General features: G+C 42.7%; 3 protein-coding genes across 4 annotated transcripts; 1 reads left to right on the top strand and 2 right to left on the bottom strand.

Annotated features, from left to right (window-relative positions):
* Window positions 1-5,127: 5,127 nt before the first annotated feature.
* Window positions 5,128-9,804, top strand: psma1 (proteasome 20S subunit alpha 1). The gene is made up of 10 exons (XM_019894877.1): window positions 5,128-5,284; window positions 6,743-6,787; window positions 6,886-6,987; window positions 7,078-7,181; window positions 7,264-7,352; window positions 7,734-7,804; window positions 7,881-8,010; window positions 8,897-8,976; window positions 9,109-9,213; window positions 9,565-9,804. The coding sequence occupies exons 1-10, from the start codon at window positions 5,282-5,284 to the stop codon at window positions 9,628-9,630; spliced, it is 795 nt and encodes a 264-aa protein (XP_019750436.1). The 5' UTR covers window positions 5,128-5,281; the 3' UTR covers window positions 9,631-9,804.
* A 113-nt stretch (window positions 9,805-9,917) lies between these two features.
* On the bottom strand, window positions 9,918-13,781 carry ric3b (RIC3 acetylcholine receptor chaperone b). Of its 2 annotated transcripts, none has more exons than XM_019894876.1 (6): window positions 13,646-13,781; window positions 12,466-12,704; window positions 12,195-12,273; window positions 12,014-12,107; window positions 11,766-11,902; window positions 9,918-10,818 (listed from the first exon to the last, which is right to left on the bottom strand). In XM_019894876.1, the coding sequence occupies exons 2-6, from the start codon at window positions 12,685-12,687 to the stop codon at window positions 10,385-10,387; spliced, it is 966 nt and encodes a 321-aa protein (XP_019750435.1). In that variant the 5' UTR covers window positions 12,688-12,704; window positions 13,646-13,781; the 3' UTR covers window positions 9,918-10,384. The 2 variants fall into 2 exon arrangements, with proteins under 2 accessions (XP_019750435.1, XP_019750434.1); XM_019894875.1 differs by having other exon boundaries at window positions 13,506-13,781.
* Window positions 13,782-14,148: 367 nt separating this feature from the next.
* Window positions 14,149-19,836, bottom strand: LOC109530895 (rhombotin-1-like). Its single transcript, XM_019894854.1, has 5 exons — window positions 19,386-19,836; window positions 18,068-18,281; window positions 15,485-15,610; window positions 14,985-15,093; window positions 14,149-14,593 (listed from the first exon to the last, which is right to left on the bottom strand). Exons 1-4 carry the CDS (start codon window positions 19,405-19,407, stop codon window positions 14,988-14,990), a joined length of 468 nt encoding a protein of 155 aa, XP_019750413.1. The 5' UTR covers window positions 19,408-19,836; the 3' UTR covers window positions 14,149-14,593; window positions 14,985-14,987.
* Window positions 19,837-21,788: the final 1,952 nt, after the last annotated feature.

Below are 21,788 nucleotides of genomic sequence, written 5' to 3' on the forward strand. Positions count from 1 at the left end.
TCAGTTCTACTGATAGCGCTGCACGGACATGTAAGAATTAGCTGCTAAAGTCATTGTGAACTCTTGTTTCTTCACAATGCTGTGTGCAACCATGTTCCGTTCCCGGGTTGACGTTGATTGTAATGTACCGATCAGATTGTTTTACGATTATGCCAAAAATCAATTGAACAACGACGGGCGTCCCCAGTAATAACCATAAATCCAAACATCAAGTTGAGCTCAACTAGCGTCGTCCTTCCTCTGCACTTTTCTTTTGTGACTATTGATCGTCCGACCTTTCTGTCCTAACTCGCTCCAGTGCTCCTTCGTCTCCGGCCATGACGCTATAAAAGTCCACCGCGTAGCAGACAAGCTGTGTCAACAACATGTTAATGACATGAAATGATTTTGGCCTCACCTGTATGTCAGCATGCCTCATGACACTTCGTTGAAGTGAAGCATTAACTACGAAGAACGATAGACACACATTGTTCTGGTGTTTTTAAACTTTTAACATTAAAAAGGGCTTTATACTCGGTTACTTTGTAACATATTTTCAATTTCCGTTATTTCCAATGGGAAAAGTCTTGAGAAAAATCGCAATTTTACAGTTTTGTTTAATTTAAGAGAAGTAAGCGGAAAGAAAACGCCAGTTATCCAGTCACCTATTTTGAAGCAGAGTACCGCCTCGTTTCTTTTCAGCGCATTTTACATATTTGACAAATTTATGACTCATTCAAATTTGGCTGTGTTAACACCTTACACTGCAGTGTATCAAATTTACAAGACATATTTATGTTTCCTTTACAGTTACTTGTCTGTCTGGCTATTAAAGGTTTTATGGGAGCCACAATTTCACATTGGGAAAAGATACGGTAAATATACAGTACCATTTTAAAGTGCTCCATTTTTTTTAAGATTTCCTTTGGGAAAATGGACCATTTGGATTGAATTTAACAGCAATCTAAACTTGATTTTTTGTTGTTCTTCTTCTTTCTTTGCACTTGTTGCAAGTCTGGCTGGTGTACAGCACGTTTGACTGTGTAACGTCAAGGCGTGTGCACACGTGAGTTTGGAGCTGGCTGCTCATCAGACAAACTCTAAAATTTGCTCTGAGAATCAACCACAGCCTAGGGACAAAAATTAAATTCAATTTTAATTAAAATTTTTATTTCAGATTCTTCTCTATAGAGTTTTTACTCTTCACCAACTGTTTGGCGTCTTCTTGGCCTCACATCAAGTTCACCTTAAAAGGTCAAAGTGCATTTTAGGTTAGGCCTGTAATTTCATCCCAGAAAACCCAAATTCCCAAATTTTTGCGAGTGGTGCATTTATGTTAAGCTTGGTAATTCCTCCTCATACATCACAGTTAGTTCCATTTTCTGTTCTTTGGTTATTATCACGTTTCCTCTTTGCCACCACCGGTACACCTCTTTGTTGACGTCACGCCTCGCTCTTTTCCAAAAAAAAAAAAAAAAAAAAAAAGTCAATGAAAAAGCCAAACGCACTTGTAGAGTTAATCCTCTAGAAGCCCTCTTCGATCCTGTTAGACCAAAGCGCAGACGCAGCATTTCTGCGGCAAATGGATGATTTGTTTTTATTGCAAAATACATTGAAAGTCACTTAATAACATCCAAGGATACATTACAGAGAGAGAGAGAGATCCAGAGGTTTTGAAAAAGACAAATAGCATCCTGTGGCATTGTACTTTATAGAATGATACAGTAATATATTGAAATCCAAGGTAGACTGAAACAGTGACGTCACAGCTGTGCAGTAAGCTACAGTAACATTAGTCTTGTCATTAGTCTTATTTTATTGTCTGCCGACATTTGTACATGTTGCCGGTGCTGCACGGTTTGTGTTTTAAATATACATCGAATAGAGGGTTACAACCCCACCACATCGGTAGCCCATCTGTAGTGTTTTGCACTCTGCGTGAGCACTAAAATCGCCTTTGTTTAGTTTGACCCTGGACTTGGCAACTGACAGTGATGATAAACAGCGTGACGTTTGAGTTGAGTTCCTTGGCACCATGCATTCCAAGTGTTCGATTGTTCAAAAATTACTCAAAATCATGAATAAATCTATCAGTCAAGATGACAGCTGAGCATGACCCAGAAATAAACAAATCCACTTCATATTGTTTCCAATGAGGAAAGCAAAGCCATATTTGTTCAGACTCAATACCGGTTTTTTAACATGCTGCTCCGCAAAATCAGATGCCACTTTATGGAAAAAAAAAAGAGTCAAGACAAAAAAAAGTTGCTGAAGTCTAGAACAGATGACTTCATGAATGGTCCTACAACCAGTGAGCGTCAGTGGGGTGTGTCCCCCACCCTTGCCCACTTGCTCTCCTCCGGGTAGAGTGTGCCAGCTGAGACGCACGGCGTGACCGGGCAGTGCGCACCGTGACTCAGGCCGCTCTCCATTTGAAAAATTAAAAGAAAGGGAGGGGCAGAAAGGGCGGGGGCGACGTTTGGCAGATTTAAATGAGGCCTCCAGGATGAAACATGCTGATCTCAGCACAGCGCGTACAATCTCAATCATAAAGGAGGAAAGGAAGGGAGAGGCTGGCGCGCTGATGTAATGGCCTCACGCCGACGCCATCGGCTTGGCACGGGGGAGGACTCGTCAGCATCCCTCCCCAACCCCCCCAAAAAAACTTTTGTGCTCCCAAAAATCTCCAAGTCCCACCTTCCCAAAGCCATCCTGATTCACACTTGTAAACTTGAGAGTTTTTTTTCTCCAACTTGTTGCCCTCAAATCTGCTGTATTTGTTTGATACATACCCACTTTTTGAGATGAAGAAAATAGGTACACAGTAGGTAACACACATGCATGAGTAATGCATAAAATGATAAATGAGATAATGAGAACTACACAGTTTAGATCTGTTATCTTTATTTGATTTGAATTTTTGCCTTTAGTTTTATTTTTAATTAACAATTAAATTAAATAATTTTAAAAACATTATCCTTATTGCATGATTTTACAGTATTTCAACTAAAGGTTACATTGAAATTAATAACCTGCACCACCTGTTTAAAAAAAAAAAATTGTTGTGTATTTATTTCCTAATAAAACATTTAATCTGGTAAAATTTGAAATTATTATTATTGTATGAGAATTGACATATATTTATATCTTGACAATGAAATGGGTTATTTGTCAAACTGATGTATTATTAATTGTAATGGCATACTCTTTCAAAACCCCACATTAAAAAAACGTGAATGCATTTCTGCATTCTCTTTTCTTTCTGAGTTTTAGGATTTATGGAGTTCTGTTATTTATTTTTTTTTAATTTTATTTAATCGCCTGTGGCTCACAGAACTTTCTTCCTCTGCGGTTTAAAGGTCATCTTTTGGGGGCTGATCCAAAGTATTGGCTTAGAGTGCTGTGATGCAGTAATAACACGTGTGAATTATTAAAATACAAAAAAAAAAGAAAGAGACTTGATTTCACTTTATCGTTCTGTTTCTTGGCTTATGTATATTGTGTTATCCTTTATTTCGGGTTAATTATTCTTGATAAGACACACGCAAGCCAAAATTGAGGTTGAGCTGTCTTAATTGAAATAATACTCTCAGAATTTTTACTGTTAAGCTATGGTATGCTATGAAAATAATTGTTGTTTTCATAGCCTTTTCTCACATTGCTCTACGTTGTGTTTGCCATAGTTAAATGGATTATATATCAGTCATTCACTGTGGGGGGAAAAAAACATTTGCGGAACATTACATCAGATAAATGTTGCCTTTACCCTTGAGGAGCTTGTCGGTCGTGTCCAAGCACCTAAAAAAATACTGTACTGTTATTTTGAGAGAGAGAGAGAATTTCAACCTAATAGTGTGATTTTTTTTTTCACTCAGAAAGCAATTGATCTGTGAATCAACTCAAATCAATATATTCACAAACACAAAAAAAATCCTTAGTGTTTATATGAACGTTCCTTCCCTCCATTTTTTTAATCTGCTTCTCCTTGTGAGGGTCACGGGCTTGCTGGACCCATCCCAGCTGTCTTCGGGCATTAGGCGGGGAACATCCTGAACTGGGTTAGAGTGTTCCATTAACCTGCCATGCGTGTTTTTGGAATGTCGGAGGAAACCGGAGTACCCGGAGAAACCCCACGCAGGCACAGGGAGAAAATGTAAACTCCACACAGGAAGACCGGAGCAGGAATCGAACCCTAAACTCTGCACTGTGACGTGGATGTGCTTACCATTTACAGGCTGTGCCACCTATTTCGAGAGTCTACTGAAATCTAATCAGTTATGAAGTTGCATTTCTGTTTAGTTCCATATTGCATTTATGTCTCTTTCAAACGCATTTTTTGTCTGGGTGACGTAATTTTTCTGGGATAGATTTATTTTCTGGAAATTTTATTTCAATTGTTTCCCCAAGCGCCGTCTTCTTCTGGTTCAGTGCTGCCGTCTTGTGCTGATTTGACGCATTACTTCTACTTTGATGGCAAGTGTGATCACAATATAGCCACTTGTATCCAAAATAACACCGAAATGTTATTTGTATTATTCAACGTCCCGTTCGTATTAAAAATTTTGTTTTGACGAGGCGAAAAGGATTAGTCGTGATTTTAGATCGGAGCTCGACTCTTTTTTCCCTGTGACGTCACGGTGGCCAGGAAATCCAATCGAGCGGAGAAGTACTGTACCCGGCGGAATGTCGGAGGAAACCGGAGTACCCGGAGAAACCCCACGCAGGCACAGGGAGAAAATGTAAACTCCACACAGGAAGACCGGAGCAGGAATCGAACCCTAAACTCTGCACTGTGACGTGGATGTGCTTACCATTTACAGGCTGTGCCACCTATTTCGAGAGTCTACTGAAATCTAATCAGTTATGAAGTTGCATTTCTGTTTAGTTCCATATTGCATTTATGTCTCTTTCAAACGCATTTTTTGTCTGGGTGACGTAATTTTTCTGGGATAGATTTATTTTCTGGAAATTTTATTTCAATTGTTTCCCCAAGCGCCGTCTTCTTCTGGTTCAGTGCTGCCGTCTTGTGCTGATTTGACGCATTACTTCTACTTTGATGGCAAGTGTGATCACAATATAGCCACTTGTATCCAAAATAACACCGAAATGTTATTTGTATTATTCAACGTCCCGTTCGTATTAAAAATTTTGTTTTGACGAGGCGAAAAGGATTAGTCGTGATTTTAGATCGGAGCTCGACTCTTTTTTCCCTGTGACGTCACGGTGGCCAGGAAATCCAATCGAGCGGAGAAGTACTGTACCCGGCGAAGAAGCGCACAGGCGACGCGAAACCGACGCAAATATGGTCAGTGGGAATGAGGTGTTGCCAGGCAAAACGTTATACACACAACGTTTACATGTTTAATAAGCATTCTGAGCTCTTTGTAGATAAATCCTAAAAAACGAGCTCAGGGACAGCTTGCTCGACAATGGCTAACGTTAGCTAGCCAGCTAGCCAACTTTAGAGTGTACTGTGAGTAAGCAAAACAGCTTGGCCAACAGGAGCTAATGTTAGCTTCGAGGAAGCCTCCTGTACCCGCTCGGTGTGATTTATCTTGTTTGGTGAAGATAAAAAAACGTGTTTAGGTGTATAGTGAGCATGCCGTTTTGGGGGTTGAAAAGGAGCCATGACGGTGCTGGTTGAGGATATGTTTTAACAGGCGAGCGCGAGGTTAGCATGGAAGCCTACTTTCGTTTTTCATTCAGCCAATTCAACAAAACTTGTCCAGTTAACTTTGAAAAATGGAGACTAACAAGAACTATTTTGTTCTTTCTCCATCGGCCGCTTACAGTTAAATAAAAAAAAAAGCACACTCATTATTAACCATTAATTTAACATGCTTATAAATATTATTGCAACGTATTCTGTAATTGGGGTGTCCTCAAAATAGGTTTACTTACCATTTTATTAAGTTTTAGTTTGTACCCCAATTTCCTTCCATCTGCACCATACAATTAGTGCTCGGGCTTCCTTTTCAATTTCTTTTCATTCTTGCCTATGTCCTGAAGTTTTTCCTTTGCATCCTGCTTCTCTGCCTTCCATAGTTTCTACTTACGTACCTTCTTTTCCAAGCTCTTTCCTGCTTTCATCCCCTCTGAACTGCTTTTTGGGTCATCTTTTCCTCCATACCTTCAGATGTACTTTTCCCCTATCATCTTTCCCTTCTTCGTCTAATTTCTGCTGAGACCAGCCTGGCATATTTTCCTTCTTGACCTCCTCCTTCCTTTCTTCCTCACTGCCTTATTTCCATCCTTTTGTCAAAGCTTACTTTTCACCCTTTGCTACCTTCTACCTTCCTTTCTGAGGTCTTTCCCGCCTTCCTTCCTCCAGACTTAATTTTTATTCCTGCATCCTTACCTCCATCCTTCCTTTGAAACCTATTGCTCTCCCTTCCTTCATCCCCCACTTCCTTCTGTTACTAATGTTTCTATTTCATTTATCCTTTGTTTTTTACTTTTCTGCTTTTCTTCCTTTTCTTGGCATTATTTCCTTCAAGACTTCCTTCCTTTCTTCCCTCTTTATTTACATCTTGGACATGCCATGTTTGCTGCTTTTTGGTGCAGCTCGTGTTACTGTTATCAATTATTTAACTTGTAACTTAAAACCTTCCTTCTAGAAAAGTTTCGTGTTAGACTCTGTTAGCAACAGTTCGGTTTAGTTGGTGGGACATGGCGATGCAAGACAATTATGTAAGACTCTGCCCTCATGATCATGTTTTATGGTCATATAGTGTTGACACGAATTGTTTTGTTTATGTTGCAGTTTCGCAATCAGTATGACAATGACGTGACCGTATGGAGCCCACAGGTGAGCTGTCTTTCTGTCTCTACAATGTTTATTTCTTTATCAGAAAAGTGGCAATGCCGTGCTAAGTGCATTCGTCTTGATGTCGTTGATCGGTTCAGGGTCGCATTCATCAAATCGAGTATGCCATGGAGGCTGTGAAGCAAGGCTCTGCCACCGTAGGACTCAAATCCAAAACCCAGGCTGTCCTCGTTGCACTCAAGGTACGATGACTCTTGATTTTTTATTTTTTATTATTATTATTATTATTGTTCAATACAAGAAGTGATCGCCTGTGTGTGTGTCGTGTGTAGAGAGCTCAGTCAGAACTGGCAGCCCACCAGAAGAAGATTCTCCATGTCGACAACCACATCGGCATATCCATCGCTGGTCTCACTGCAGACGCCAGGCTGTTATGGTGGGTCGCATCTTTGTTTAAGGAGCACCATAAAAACAAAAAAAGACACATGCACTAAATTGTTGTGTTTTCTTTGTTGCAGCAACTTCATGCGTCAGGAGTGCTTGGACTCCAGGTTCGTGTTTGACCGTCCCCTGCCCACGTCGCGACTCGTCCATCTTGTCGGCAGCAGTATCCTCACAGTCCGATGACATACAACTAAGCAGAACTCTGAGCTAGGTCAGAGGTAGATCTCGAGTGTGTTTTCGGTTCCTTGAAGGAGGCATTCTTTCAAGCTCGTATTTTTCCGCCGAACTGAACTGCACACATGCACATAAGCTTTGTGCAATAAGTCAAAATGCTATTTGCCGCAACCACTTTTTTTTTTTTTTTTTTAACAATTCATTGTCATCCTCGTCCAAAAATGATTCTTCACTCGATGGCTCCACGTCCATTTGAATCGCCTCCAATACGTGCACAGTGAATAGTGAAGCATGAATAGGCGGCACTTGACTGTAATTGCCAAGCGGTTTCACATCAGAGCAGCAGCCATCATCCTTGACAGAAGCTCAGAAACTCAAATCCCCACACAGCGATACGGAAGGAGACCCTACGGCGTCGGACTGCTTATCGCCGGCTACGACGTAAGTTCGCCGACTTGATTTGTAAGGAACCCGTACTTAAAGTTGAACACAAATATGTTTAATATGTGTTTGTCAGGACATGGGCCCCCACATTTTCCAGACTTGCCCGTCGGCCAACTACTTTGACTGCAAAGCCATGTCCATAGGCGCCCGCTCGCAGTCGGCCCGCACCTACCTGGAGAGATGCATGGACAAGTTTGCAGACTGTGAGACAACACTTGTGACCAGCACAAGCACAGTAGCGCAAGTAGCTTTTCTGGAAGGCCGGTCAATCACAGTATCCTGTCTCTCAGGGGGATACTTTCCGGAACCACCTGTTACACCCCTCCCACTCACTTTGAACAACAAAAGAGAATGAACCGTTTGATATTTATAACGCCAAAATGTTCGGCCAAACTATGTAAGTAAGACAGAAGTCCATTAGCTTAATGCTGACATATAGGGGTGATGGGAATTAGCATCCGCGTAAAAAAAAATGTAAACCCTCTAACTGCAACTTTAATACGCATCAGCAGCAACACAAACTGTACAAATAGAACAACACCGGTTGAACACAATTTTTAAGATTCTATTTCATTCAAAATTAATTGTATTGTAAATTGATGAAGAAAACCTTTATTTGAATCACAATGGAGAAATTCCCATTTTACAGCAGCAAAATTATGAAAGGAAGAAGTAGAAGGACAGAAAGTATATAAATAAATATAAATGATAAAATATCAATATAAGCATATTAAAAATGGGTGAGTGGGGATGAGTCCAAGTTTTCAGGTCCGTCTATTCAATAGCATGACAGCAGTTGGCAGGAACGAGCGGCAGTACTTCTCCTTCTTGCAGCGCGGGTGTATCAGTCTCTGGCAGCAAAAATCAATCGCTATTTAAAAAAAAAAAAACTGGTAAATTTCTTGAAATATTACAATGACAAATTAGGCGAACATGATCAACACCATGTGGTCATGTTTAGCTTTGGAAAAGGACTCAAAAGGTGCTGAAATATGTTCTTAAAACCAACCTTAGCAGTCGGGTTGGAATCTCGCTATGTGCTAACGTAGGAGCATTTCATCAGTTCTTAAACATCTATTTAATATTCAGGCAATCTGAATGAGCTGGTCCAGCACGGGCTGAGAGCCCTCAGAGAGACCCTCCCCACCGAGCAGGACCTCACCACCAAGGTACTCCACACACTGCCCCTTACCTGTCCTGTGTGACATTATACCTTTTTTTTGGGGGGGGGGGGGGGGGGCGTCGCGGTGTGTGGAGAATGTAATTATGGTTTTTTTTTTTCAAATGAAAAAATGTTGCAGAATGTTTCCATTGGCATTGTGGGTAAGGACATGGAGTTCACCATCTATGATGACGACGACGTGGCCCCCTTCCTGGAGGGTCTGGAGGAGAGGCCACAGAGAAAGGTGATGATTTCGTCAACATGCAGCTACAGCATAAGGGCTGTTTTTTATTTCCTCTAACTGCAAATTGGTGGAGACATTAAATTCTTATTTTTGTCAGGTCAAAGTAGCATCTAAAAAAAGGCCCAAAACAAGAATAGCTTGTTTAGTTTTTTTTATGTTACTTTTTTTTAGGTGGCATCTTATCTCAGGGGCCCACTGAGGCATCGTATGGTCCCAAATTAACATTACGGGTCACCAAACGTTATTAGCATGCTACGTTAGCCTGTTAGCTTTTAGCATTTTGATAGGGAAGCTGTAAATTGTTCCACGGTGATTTTGTTGGTTTGCCGATGAATGTTTTTGGTGCATCAGGTGGTCGCGCCTGCAGATGACGACGCTGCCGCCGCACCCGCGTCTGACGAGCCCATGGAGCACTGAGGCAGAATCCAAAATTGACGCACTTCCTGTTTGTGACAACAACAACAAAAAAAAAAAAAATAGAGATGTGCCACCTGCCTAGACATCAACCCCTACCTATTCTGCCAGCAACAGTCAGTGAGTGCTTTTGTATCGGTAGAATTCGACAAATAAACGCCCCTTTTTTTGAAGTCACTTGTTCCATGCACGTTTGTCACTACAGAACCATTTAATATTTGCAACTTGGCTGTTATATCCTCACTCATACTAATAAAATTCAAAATGAAACTTCAAATGAGGCGCTTAGGTGTAGTTTGAGGTATTTATTAAAAGGGTGAACATGCTTGCACGCATTTTGAAAAAAGATTCAAAACATGGATGAAACATTTATGCACTTCACATAAGGGGGAAAAAATCCTGGCACAAAATCTCTCATTTTAATCAAAAGTTTTTGCAAAAAGTTTTAATAACACTTGTCAACAAATTTCTACTCATTTAATCAGGGATGCAAGTAAAGTGTTTGCATCGTGTTCCCATTTAAAGTAAAAGAATTTCAAAGTGGCCTGAGCATCCTGGGATTTTTTTCCATATGCTGCCCTAAGAGAAAAATTTGGACACGTCTGCTTTACCTCATCGGGCTTTACCTGACCTCAATACGGCCACCATTTCTACTTGCTATCAAGTAACGTCCACGATTGTGAAATCCATGCGGAATTTTGGGCACATGCCTATAAAGTTTGCACACAAATAAAACATCATCCGTCCAAGTCAGGAGTCACTGAAACTCCCGGCTTCTTCTTTTGCTCCGCCGTCTGATGGCACCGCCACCGGCCGACGCTTGCGTCTCCAGGCGATCTATCTTCTCTCGCTCCATAGCTGATGTCATTTTCAAGGTGAGCTCCAACTCCTTCAACACGCCCGCCAGCTCCCCCTTGGGCACGCCCAACTGGATCCGTTCCTCCTCGCACTCACGTTCCCTCTGCTCCTTTCCGCTCAGGTGGACGTCCTGCTGCACTGGATCCGGGTCCTCCTTGCCTCCCGAACCAGCACCCGGTTCCTCATCGGCTGGATGCGCGCCGGGAAAGCCCGCGAGATCGTTCTCCCCCGGGTCGCCCCCGTCATCTTCCCCGGCTTGCGTCTGTGATCCACAATGCTGACAGCAGCCGCAGCGAGGGCGCTCCCACAAGTCACGGCCGTCCTCTTCTTCGGCTGAGGTGCAACACGACACGCTTAGTCTCTTCATATACGCTCGCTGTACGGCATCGTACTTGGAGCTATTCCTAATAATTTGACCTGCTTGAGTACGTTTAACGTTTTAATCTTGTTGATTTACAAACCACTCGTATCAATATCATATCCGTATACGGGCAAATGAGGGAACTGTGCGCCCCTCCTGTGTCGTCATACGCAGCGGATATAAAAAGCCAACACACCCCTGTTCAAATGCCAGATTCTTTGTGATGAAAAAAAAAATGACACCAAAATATAATTTCATTATGTTTTCCAACAATGTGACTTACCTATGAATCAAGTGGGGGGGGGGGGAGATCTTTCCAAGAGTCAAAGTAAAACTAGAGTTGCACAAGTGTCCACACCCTCTTATAACAGGGTATGATGTTGCTGTGGTCTGAATTAACCAATCCTGTTCAACCTCTTGGGAGTACGCAAACAACCGCCGTCGTTTCAAGTGCCTCAAATTATCCACAGATAAAGTTCAGATGTTTTAGTCGGCTTTTCCTGATATTTTTGTAATCATGTCTTGGGGAGCAAGCCATGGTTCTCAGAGAGCTTTGTGTAGCGGTCAGGAGAAACCTACAAAAGAATTTCCAAGGCAGTTGTTTTTCTTCAGGTGGGAGTAGAGAGGTCTTAGTCATGGTGGAGGAAATTATAAACAGGTCTAAATACCACTCGGTATTAGCACAAAACCTTACGGCAAAATGTCAGAAAAAAAAGCACTAGTACTAGAACTAGTACTAGAGTACTAGAACATCTTAACTTTTTTTGGGGTTGGCACTCGAAATGGCGGCAGGTGTGTGCTGACTCCCATTTAACATGGGTTTGATTGTGATGGGCTAATTCTGAACACGGTCGCATAACCGAGTTACAACTGGGTGTCCTCTTGTCATCACATTTAATTCTTGTGCGCTTTTGCGTACCTTCTTCCCATGCTTCCTGTTTTTTTTTGTTGTTTGTTGCCACACCCTCCATCAGTTGACCTTCCTGCATCACGCGAGTGATTTCTGTCAGCTGGTGCAGGAGACTCTCCTGGTCTACGTTCACTCCGTTATTGCCCCTGCAAAACACACACACACACACACACACACACACACACACACACACACACACACTTTTAGATATCTGTCTGACATTAGCACGCTAGCACCGGCTTTCCATTCGCAAGTACCTGTCAGGGCTGCGTTGAACATTGGAAACAATATTTTCCATCACCATCTCAGTCTCTCTCAGCTTCTCCTGCAGCTGAACCAGCTCAAAGTCGGCTAAGGGTGAAATGACATGTTTTAGATGTTTCATAATACGATTGATCCACTATTGATAGCCACGAGTTCGTGGCTATCATGACTCACTGATCTTCCTCTTGGTGTTCTCTGAGCGCACTGAGGAGAATCTGCCCAGGGAAGACGGACTGCTCCCCTTGGAAGTGATCTGACCACACACACACACACACACACACACACACACACACACACACACACACACACACACACACACACACCTTAAACATGGAAGTCAAAATAATGTTGTTGCCATAAAGGTCCGTAAAATTGTTCCAAATTAAATTACTGTTTTAGGGTGTGCATTTTACTAGCTGCGTATTTCACAGTGTGTGACAGAGACCTTGAAGAGGATGTAGAGGATGTAGAGTAAAATCCCAAATCCGTAGACGGGAATGATTTGTCCCGCCAGATTGGATTTGGCGGCGGTTCCCAGCCCGCCTCCCGCTCCTGCACCTTTGGCTCTGGCCGCCACGCTCTCCGCCTTGTGGGCCCCGGAGGAGGGGCCCGAACCCGCCGCCACCCTCTGGCCGCGGCCTTCTGGGGCCATGTGACGGTGCACCATGGGCGGGAAGTGACCTCCTACACATGTAAGACCGCTTATTTAATATGTGCCATTTAAAAATATCATTCACTAATGCTCAGTTGCACAACTGCAAAATTATTAGTTTCCCTAATTCCATTCTATGAACTACTGAGTACCAATAAATAACCAATAAATAAGTACCAAATTTCAAATACATGACAAATCAAATTCTAAAGCCTAAATAAAAAGAATAGAAATGACCGCATTTATATATGTAGTTGAATTATACAGTAGAAAATAATTCAAATTTCAATTAAAAATAAAGTATCATTTTAAACTTTGAATTGCTTTGTTAAAAAAAATTGTTCCTGCGAACCTTAAATGGTATCTTTATGAATGTAATTAAATAATATCAATGGTGAATAATGGAATCCTTCAACGTGTGTGATTTTTTTTTTTGTTGATGAGAAAATGCAGAGGAAAAATATATCCAACAAATTATATTAATATAAAAAAAACAGAATTAATATCATGATGGGAATATTTGAACTACCTAAAATTTTCCACTAATTAGTTGAAAAAAAACGGTAAAGATACTCATTTACGACATATGACGCGTATCTGTCTTTTAAACGTTGCTTTTATTATTATTAATACGCACTTTAGGAGCGCTTCTGAGATTTTTGGCGCCCCCCTCCTCCTCAGGGAGGAGAGTGTAACTACAAGGAGGTTGAAGCATCGCTGCTTTTAATCTCATTTCTTTAAAAAATCACAACTTTACGGGTATTTGAACACAGCGAGGCGGAACACGTAAAAACCTAGGCCCGGAACCTGTGAGCGGCTGGGTAAAGGCACACCTTCGGTCGCGCTAGCATCCTTCCTCCCGCGAGACAACAACATCCTGGGAAGCAGCAGGGCCACGCACAGCACGAGGCACGTGGCCAGCGTCACCTTCTGGAAGGTAGACATCACCATGACAACAACACCCGACACCCACCAAGTTGATGATAAATGGTAAAGGAAACGAAGCGCGACGGATTCCTTCCTTCCTTCCGTCCTTCCTTCCTTGTTGTGGTCGCTCGTCGGCCGATCGATTTGATTTCCTACTGCAACCGGAAGTGCCCTGTTGGTTGCCATGGCAAGGTTTTGTCACTAGATGACGCCAAAGTGCAGCGTTCCGAGCCGAAACCTAACATCAGCTCAACCTCTAATGGCCCCCACGGGACAATAATAATAATACTAACAGTAATAATCATCATTATAACAAAAAAAAAACACAGGCAACACCGGTTGCCAACCAATCGTAGATCCAATATCCAAATCTTTAATTTTATTATATATGTAGTGAAGTAAGAATTTTTTCTCTGTTAAAATAATTCTGTATAAATCAATAATTGGGATGACTTGACTTTGAGTCATTGTACTCTTGCTCCATCTCCTTTTTGTTCTGACAAAAAATGGCTGTTTAATTGGCTCATCATTTAATCATAAAACAGCTTCTTTTTTTTACATGGAAACAGTTAATTTTGCAGCACATAAATGAGAAATAAATAAGTACACCAAACTTGATTAAACGATATTGATGTTCATTCAGTTGAGAAGAAAACCAAAACAAACAACAACAACAAAAAAAAGCACACGTAAAAGCGTCTTTGGTCGCAATGAGGAACAAACTGTTTGTCCTCAGTCCGTTTGTGTGTTACTCCTTGAGTGAGAGTTCGCCATTAAATAATTTTTTATTTAAAAAAAAAAATCACATGAAGTAATAGAGGAGAAGTTTGTAACATGTCCACTGTGGACTCGTGAAGCTGGAGATCTGTCCTTTAAGTGCTTGCTCCTTTAGATTGTGTCTGTGTGTTGTCATTTTCCAAATTTTTGACCTCCAAAAAGTTCGACAACGAGCTGGTGAAGGTCCAAAATGCTTCTCACTGGTCCTCCACTTCACCTGAAATAAGCAAGAAGGTGAACACTTATAGATAGAAGAAGCCTCGTACAATTATCAACAATAATGTAAATTGTTATTGTAAATCAGGGTTTAAGCAAAAAAAAAAAAAAATTCAGAGTGGCTTTTTATTGTGGGCAGCCTAAAGCACACCTGTGCACACTAACAAATGTATATAATACACTAACGTATTTATTTTTAATTTTTTACCTCATCTACTGTATGAATGACCTGGCCCATCTTGGCCACTTAAAAAAAATCAAATGTCCTTGCTTTTTTTGGGGGGGGGGTCAAAATTACTTTCCAATATTATGTGTTTTGGGTACTTCTTTCAGAATGAGCATCCCCCTACCCCAAAAAAACAAAATCTCAGAAAAAGGCCTGTTTTGGTTACCTGTCACTGCGACAGCCTCTGTGCCTCACCATTAAGATTGCCGCCTTCGTAATCCATCTGGCACAGGATCATGTTGTTCTTCAGGAAGAAGCGGTCGCCCACGCAAAATCTGCATTGGGGTGAGGGGAATTTTTGTGATTAATTCAAGTTTACTGCAAATGGGTTTCGTAGTTCAAGGCACGTGCCGAAGAATCCCAGAAGGGGCAAAAACACAAAGCTAGTTTGTTTTGAATACTGTACTGTAATATGATAGTAATTTGGTTTTATACAATCAAATATGGGGGGAGGTAATGTATTAAAATCTGAATTTTTTTTTTGTCATCACAATGCAGAATGATAGCTGCCCTGACGGCCATTCCGCATATCTATGCTAGGCTATGCTAGCAACGCTAATCAGTGGATACACAGCCTAAATCCTGACATAACAAGGTTTTTAACCAGATCCCCATTACAATTCCCTTAAGTGTGATTTGCTACGCTAATGGCTATGCTAATCCTACCTCTGGCGGCAGAGCTGGCAGGCGAAACAGTCCAAGTGGTAAACGTTGTCCCGCGCCCTCATCACCATCTCGAAGGCGGGGATCAGTTTAGTGCAGGCGGCGCATTTCCCCGTCACGCCAAAGAGCCTGAACGGGAAAAATCCCTTCGAATCAGTCGCACACACACATAGACCACAGCGCAGACCTCTGCCAAGGCACACCAATCGTATTTGCTCAACCACAAACCATCACAGTCTAATAAACCGTCGATTTAAGATTCGTATTACTGGGGTAGGGAGTTTATTTGAGGGCAGGGTTTCTTTTTCATAAACTGGTGACACGGGGTGAAAAAAAAAAACAAAGTAAGCACTGATGTATACAAAGCTTCAAGCATCATTCTCATATGTTTAATTGTATTGCATGTTTTAAGTGTTATAAATTGTATTTATATTTAATTCGGTGATTCTTTTGCGGACCATAAGAGCAGCCCACTCATACCACACTTTGAGACTCACTGCACTAACCTATCAACATAATCCCAACCCCTACCTAAACCGTGACTGCTATCTTGATTAAACCATAATCCCAACTCAAACACTTCACTGTAATCCTTGATTGTAACCATTAACCCGTAACCCATCCAGAACCCATATCCCAAACACGTAACCAGTAACCGCAACATTTATTTATAATCCCAACTCCTAGTCCTTGACTGTTGTCCTTAACTGTAACCGTTAACCCTGACCCAATCCCTCACCTTTACACGTAGCCAGCAAACCTAACCCCGAACTCCTAACCTCAACCCTTAACCAAAACCCGTAACAATAACCACAACTACAACCGGAACCGCTATTCCTCTAAACCATGACTTGTTTATCTGACAAGTTTTGAACTGCCAAGGAGAGGACAGAAGTAGGTCATCATGATTATAGACTACATTTTCAAATGTTATTGTGGTGACTCATTAGTGGCGTCACCGGCGCTGCTTTTACACATGAAGACAAACACACATGAACTCCACACACGAAGATAAAACGCCATCTCGTAGAGTCCCAGCAAGCAACAGTAAGGTCAACGAGCGAACGTCCATTCTCGGGAACAAAAAAAGAGAGCGCTGATGACCGCCATGTTCTCATCTAACGAGCAGCAGGCACCTGGTGGGCTCTGTTCCCTCTGCCCCCTTTTTTTAACGAGGCTACGAGGCTCAATGCTAATTCTTCGCTAATGGCCCAATTAAAAGAAATCACATGGTTCTAATCCTGCTCTTCAAAGGACTCCGGGCCGGGCCCATGACGAGGAAAGCAGGAGGCGACGGAGCCAATTTAACCGTCAAAGGGGGCTTTTTCGCTGGGCTAAGTGCGGCGTGCGGCTAATGAGCGACTTAGCGGCCAGCAAATCCAGATGGAGTGCGCGCCAGGCCCGACAGCACATGAGCTCGGCGAATCAGGAGGTGTGCAGCTGACCGCTGAGCTCGTTATTTCCCCAAAGAAGTCTCAGCGGAGTCGTCCGGGAAACAACCACCATCCCATAATAGATAGCGCTAAACTTGCTATTATGATTAGCGATGGCTTTATGATTCTTAAAGTGGTAGCGTCGAGGGGAGCGTATTTATTTGGTTCTAAAACCTAGAGAAAAATTGATTCTGTTGTTTTGGGGTTTTTTTGCATGGGGCGGAATGCTACGCAAGTGCTTGGTGCATCTTCCTCACATTCGTGAGGTTTTTGTATCTGGATCTGGAGACTAGCATGGAGACCTTTTTGGAATGGATTTTCTTCATCCATTCCAAAAAAAGGTTCATGTTTGCTTCATTGAAAACTGCTAAATTGTCCATCGGTATGCAATTGGTTACGATTAGGGTTCAGGTTACCCTCAGACCGCTGACTAACCATCAGTCCATTGCTTATCTTCTTGTGCCCTGTGATTGGCGACCAGTCCAGGGTGTATCCTGCCTTAAAGTCAGCAATCCCATGATCCAAATGAAGACAAAATGTTGCTCCTAACGCACAGAGATGACTCCACGCGAAATTTGAATCGACCACATTTAAAGGGAATAAAAGTTCTGCCAAATGAAGTCCACTATGTGTTCACACCCACAACGCTGCCTCTGCAAAATTACCAACACCCAGTCTCTGCACAGATTTAGAATACGCGTCATGGCCGACCTGCACCATTCATCAAAATAGTGCCCTTGTGTCAAGTCCTCAGAGTCTTGGTCTTGATGTGGTCTCAATATGTCAAAGACTTGGCCTCGACTCATCAAAATCTTGCTCTTCATTTGGTCTCAACACCCTAATGTACTAGTCTTAAGTTTTGACTTAGCGTCATTTCCGTTGGCTTGGTCCAGACTCAAAATGTTCCTTTGACGTCAAGTTTGGTTTGTGTTCTGACAGACATTGTCAACAGCGGAACCTTACAAAGATAGGTGTGTGCCTTTTAAATTTGCGTCTGATCAACTGAATTCATAATGGGTGGGCTCCAATTAAGATAAGGAAACATCCGAAGGGTGATCAGTGGAAACGGGATGCACTTGAGCTCAAGTTTGACCGCCGTAGCAAAGGCTATTAATTAATGCTTCCAAACAAGGACAAAGTTTGGAAATGGTACCTAAGGTAGTCCCGACGGCAGAGGATGAGGTTGGCTCGGGTGTAGAGGGTAGAGCCCACCCGGCCCAGCCGGCAGTCGCAGCAGGCGCACTTGAGACAGTCCTCGTGCCAGTAACGGTCCAGCGCCTGGAGCATGAAGCGGTCCCTGATCTTCCCGTTGCACCCGGCACAGCCTCGAGTCTTCTCTCTGGACTGGAGGGACACCAGGGACACACCTAGAGAACAGGAGGCAGGGAAAGGGTCGGGCTCACTTTTGGAAAGTTTTGGTACCACGAGCAGGTTTTTGCGGGACAGTTTGGATACGACACATAGCTTTTCGTTGGTTGATTGAGACCGAACGGTCCTCGTCCATATTGTACCGAGCATCCAGAATACATGAGCAGACAGCTGTGCTAGTTACTAAATTGTAATACTCCATCACCAAAGTTTTGTGCTTTTCGATTTTGCGAGTACCTCCCAAATTCCACAAATTTTTAACTTCAGATGTTTGCTAAAGAATAAATAGCACTGAGTAGCTAGGACAGAGAGTACGTTATATTTTCCGGCATTGCGTCCGTTGTTTATCTTCATACTTGACAAACACGTGACCAAATCCAAATAACACAACGTAGCCTCGGTTTCCTCTACGATTTTAGCTAGCTAGCTAGCTGCCCGCCCGTTTCACGGCCCTTCAGCGGTTTCCTGTGGTACTGCAACGTTTCTAAAGCTTAGCCGTACTGAGTAGCCAGGACAGGCTTTCCCAAGTTTCGTTCCGTTTCGTTTCTGCTTAAGCGATCATCCGTCTTGTTTTGTAATCCCTGGTACAACATCACAAAAAAATTATGATGACAAATTGACACTGTTTTGACTTGACTGGAGTTTCCACTTTTGTGGAACTAAATTTCCATTATAGGCAATTCGACTTTAGAAATTTGATTGATGATAGTTCCTGAGTTAAAATAATTTTAGTGCTCAATGTTACGCTCGATTCATCCTTTCAGGGACAGCGGTTACTCCAGTGGACATCTTGCCATGTTATCACCATGAAAGGGTTAATTTCAGGTGCCGAAAGGCTGCGGGTGGTCTAACAATAATCCAAAGTGCTCTATTTTTAGTAGCTCTGTTTCAGTTGTGTTCATGGATTAGTGTCAAGCATTTCTGGTGTCATTATAGTCGAAGACGGATCCTTCTCATTCACACATCACAGTTTAATATGACAGACAGAACTCCCATAAAGACATCGAAGGCTGCAATTCATTCAGGAATGAACACCGTCAACTCGCATGCGGTGCCGACCACGCTCGCCTTGACCAAATGAGCATAAAGAGATCATCACTCACTGTCCTCCTTGTCCAGCAACATCCTTCCCTCCAAGCACTACACCGTCTCCACTCTGGGCTCTCCCGGGAACCAATCAATCCTCACCCCGCCAGAAAAAAAAAAAAAGTTTGTCACGCGTGAAAGTAGCTTCAATCGGAGGCAAAGCGGCACGCGTGCACTGCTGTTTGTTTTTTTGTTTTTTCAGGAGAGACCACCGGCAGCCCTCCAGCTCCCCTCCTCCACCTCCTCCGTCTTATCTGAGCTGATGTCAGTGCTCAAGCATTCCTGCTTCATCCGCGGAGGCTGTCGCTCTGTGCAAATGCATCCATCCTCCACCCCCTCTAGAACTTTAACTCTCTCTCCCCTTCTCTCTCTCTCTCTCTCTCTCTCTCTCTCTCTCTCTCTCTCAGTCTAATTATATGAAGTCATTATGCTCAGCTCTGATAGTATACGCACCCCTACCCCCCCCCCTCCCTGAATCAATTATTCAATACGCAGTCACACACTAGGACTGCCACGGCCTGAGGTGCTTTAGAATGAGCTTATTCAACTCCAAGGACAGCAATTATCTCCGGGACGCCCTGGCATCAACGTCGCGCTCCACAGACGAATCAACTGTTGGCCTGCTGGAGGCACAATCGGAGTCATGCAAAAAGACTGACCGGTGGAATAGGGACTGTGGTGTTTGTATCGCTCGGTGGCACGTGAGTGTCCTTCACGGGGGCGGGCAAGAATTAATGTAATAGTGGGCTGTTTGAATGCTCAAAATATGAACTCCACAATTTTTTAAAATTTATTTTTGGCACGATTCAACTCATTTACTGTAAACAGACATTGCTGTGAAGTTTGCGAGTGTGTGTGTGTGTGTGTGTGTGTGTGTGTGTGTGTGTGTGTGTGTGTGTGTGTGTGTGTGTGTGTGTGTGTGTGTGCAGGAGAAAAGGGGTGCACCGATTGGGTCAAGATTCTGAAGGGAGTGCAGGGATTCCAAAAGTTTGGGAAGGATATTTTGTTTTTAAAGATTGATGTAGAATTTTCAGATAATGCAAGGACAAGGATTGCATATTTTGTGCACGCCAAACAAACAACGTAATCGAACGAGGGTTTGTTGTTTGGACGAAGCAAACGAAGCTCGGTGTGCACCAGAGTTTGGTTGGGTGCCTTCCATAGGGTGCGCGAGAGTCGGAGTGTCAGAGCAGTCTGGTAGAATCTTCAAAATTTGAATGCCACTTGACCGTGTTTGATGACTTGGTGGTGGTGTTTATTTTGAGGGGGTGTATGCAGTGGAAAGCTGGTGTACCTCCTATGCGGGGAGATTAAAGAGGGCGCAAGGACCTTAAATATTTGGGGAAAAGCTTCCACATAAATAGTTAGAAGACAAGCAAAACAAGAATCGCTTGATCGTTCTGTGCAAAAAAAACAAGCAAAGTCTGGCCCGAACCGTACAAACGACCTCATGTGCACCACTAAACAAGAAAAATCTAATGATAATGATCATAAATGTGAGTTTTAATTAAAAAAAAAACTACATTTAAACCTAAACACGACAGTTAAAAAACGGGTTAAAAAGGAAACCTAGTTAGAGTAAAAAAATAAATAAAATCATAATTTAAATAAAAAATGGTGATTCCCAGGACCGTCATGGAAATACAGTGGTCATTTGGGTAAATTAACATAATTTCCCCAAATTCCCGATGGTCACCCAGCCCCTGGTATGTAGTCAAATCTCACCGCTGAGAGTAAATCGGAAATGTAGCACTGATCGAGTACACACCACACAGTGCAGCCTTTGCCATGTGTTGCTAGGCAGAATCCAATGGGCTGTGACCACCAGGACCAATAAAAAAATGGACAACTACCTGCCACGCCCACTATAAGTGTCTCGAGTGAGTACAGGGAGAATTGAATCACGAGCAAAATAATACAATATCGTACTGTCTGTGGCAGTCCTTTTTCAACACAGCGCCATCTGTTGGATGTGATGGGACACAGCCATACTTCACACATCAAATGTACATGACCTTATTAAATAAAGCAACTTGGTTTCCCTATCAGCCAAGGGACTAGCAGGCGTGCTTCGGTTCATTTTATTCATGAGTCAAGACTCTAAATAGGACAAAGTGTGCTGAGTTCATTACTTATCGTTACCATTGAGCGCATTATTAGCCCCTGCAGATAGATTATTGGAACATGACAATGATTTTTCACGTCAGACGAATGCCACGCAGCCTCTCGGTCGAGCTCATTAGACGCCGCGGCGTAAACAACATGGCCCCCGGATCAGGTCGCACTAATTAACCAGCACCATCGACCCACTGTACTCTCATTATGCGGCCTCTCATCTGATCGCATGTAGGACGTCAAGGCGCTCAAGCATCGGCGCGCTAATTAATCAGCTGATGAGGTGCAAGCCGAGCTCCGGTCCC

This window comes from Hippocampus comes, unplaced genomic scaffold (genome assembly GCF_001891065.2).
Source record: "Hippocampus comes isolate QL1 unplaced genomic scaffold, H_comes_QL1_v1.1 scaffold319, whole genome shotgun sequence".
In the NCBI taxonomy this organism is placed as follows: Eukaryota; Metazoa; Chordata; class Actinopteri; order Syngnathiformes; family Syngnathidae; genus Hippocampus; species Hippocampus comes.

Coding starts and splice junctions, on each gene's coding strand:
- LOC109530895 (XM_019894854.1), bottom strand. CDS start 19,407: ATGTTGCTGGACAAGGAGGACA. Junction 18,282..19,385: donor GTTGCTGGACAAGGAGGACA/GTGAGTGATGAT, acceptor CCTGTTCTCTAG/GTGTGTCCCTGGTGTCCCTC. Junction 15,611..18,067: donor TGCCGTCGGGACTACCTTAG/GTACCATTTCCA, acceptor TTTCCCGTTCAG/GCTCTTTGGCGTGACGGGGA.
- ric3b (XM_019894875.1), bottom strand. CDS start 13,623: ATGGTGATGTCTACCTTCCAGAAGGTGACGCTGGCCACGTGCCTCGTG. Junction 12,705..13,505: donor GGATGCTAGCGCGACCGAAG/GTGTGCCTTTAC, acceptor TTACATGTGTAG/GAGGTCACTTCCCGCCCATG. Junction 12,108..12,194: donor GAACACCAAGAGGAAGATCA/GTGAGTCATGAT, acceptor TTTCACCCTTAG/CCGACTTTGAGCTGGTTCAG.
- psma1 (XM_019894877.1), top strand. Junction 8,011..8,896: donor CATGGACAAGTTTGCAGACT/GTGAGACAACAC, acceptor TTTAATATTCAG/GCAATCTGAATGAGCTGGTC. Junction 8,977..9,108: donor AGCAGGACCTCACCACCAAG/GTACTCCACACA, acceptor AAAATGTTGCAG/AATGTTTCCATTGGCATTGT.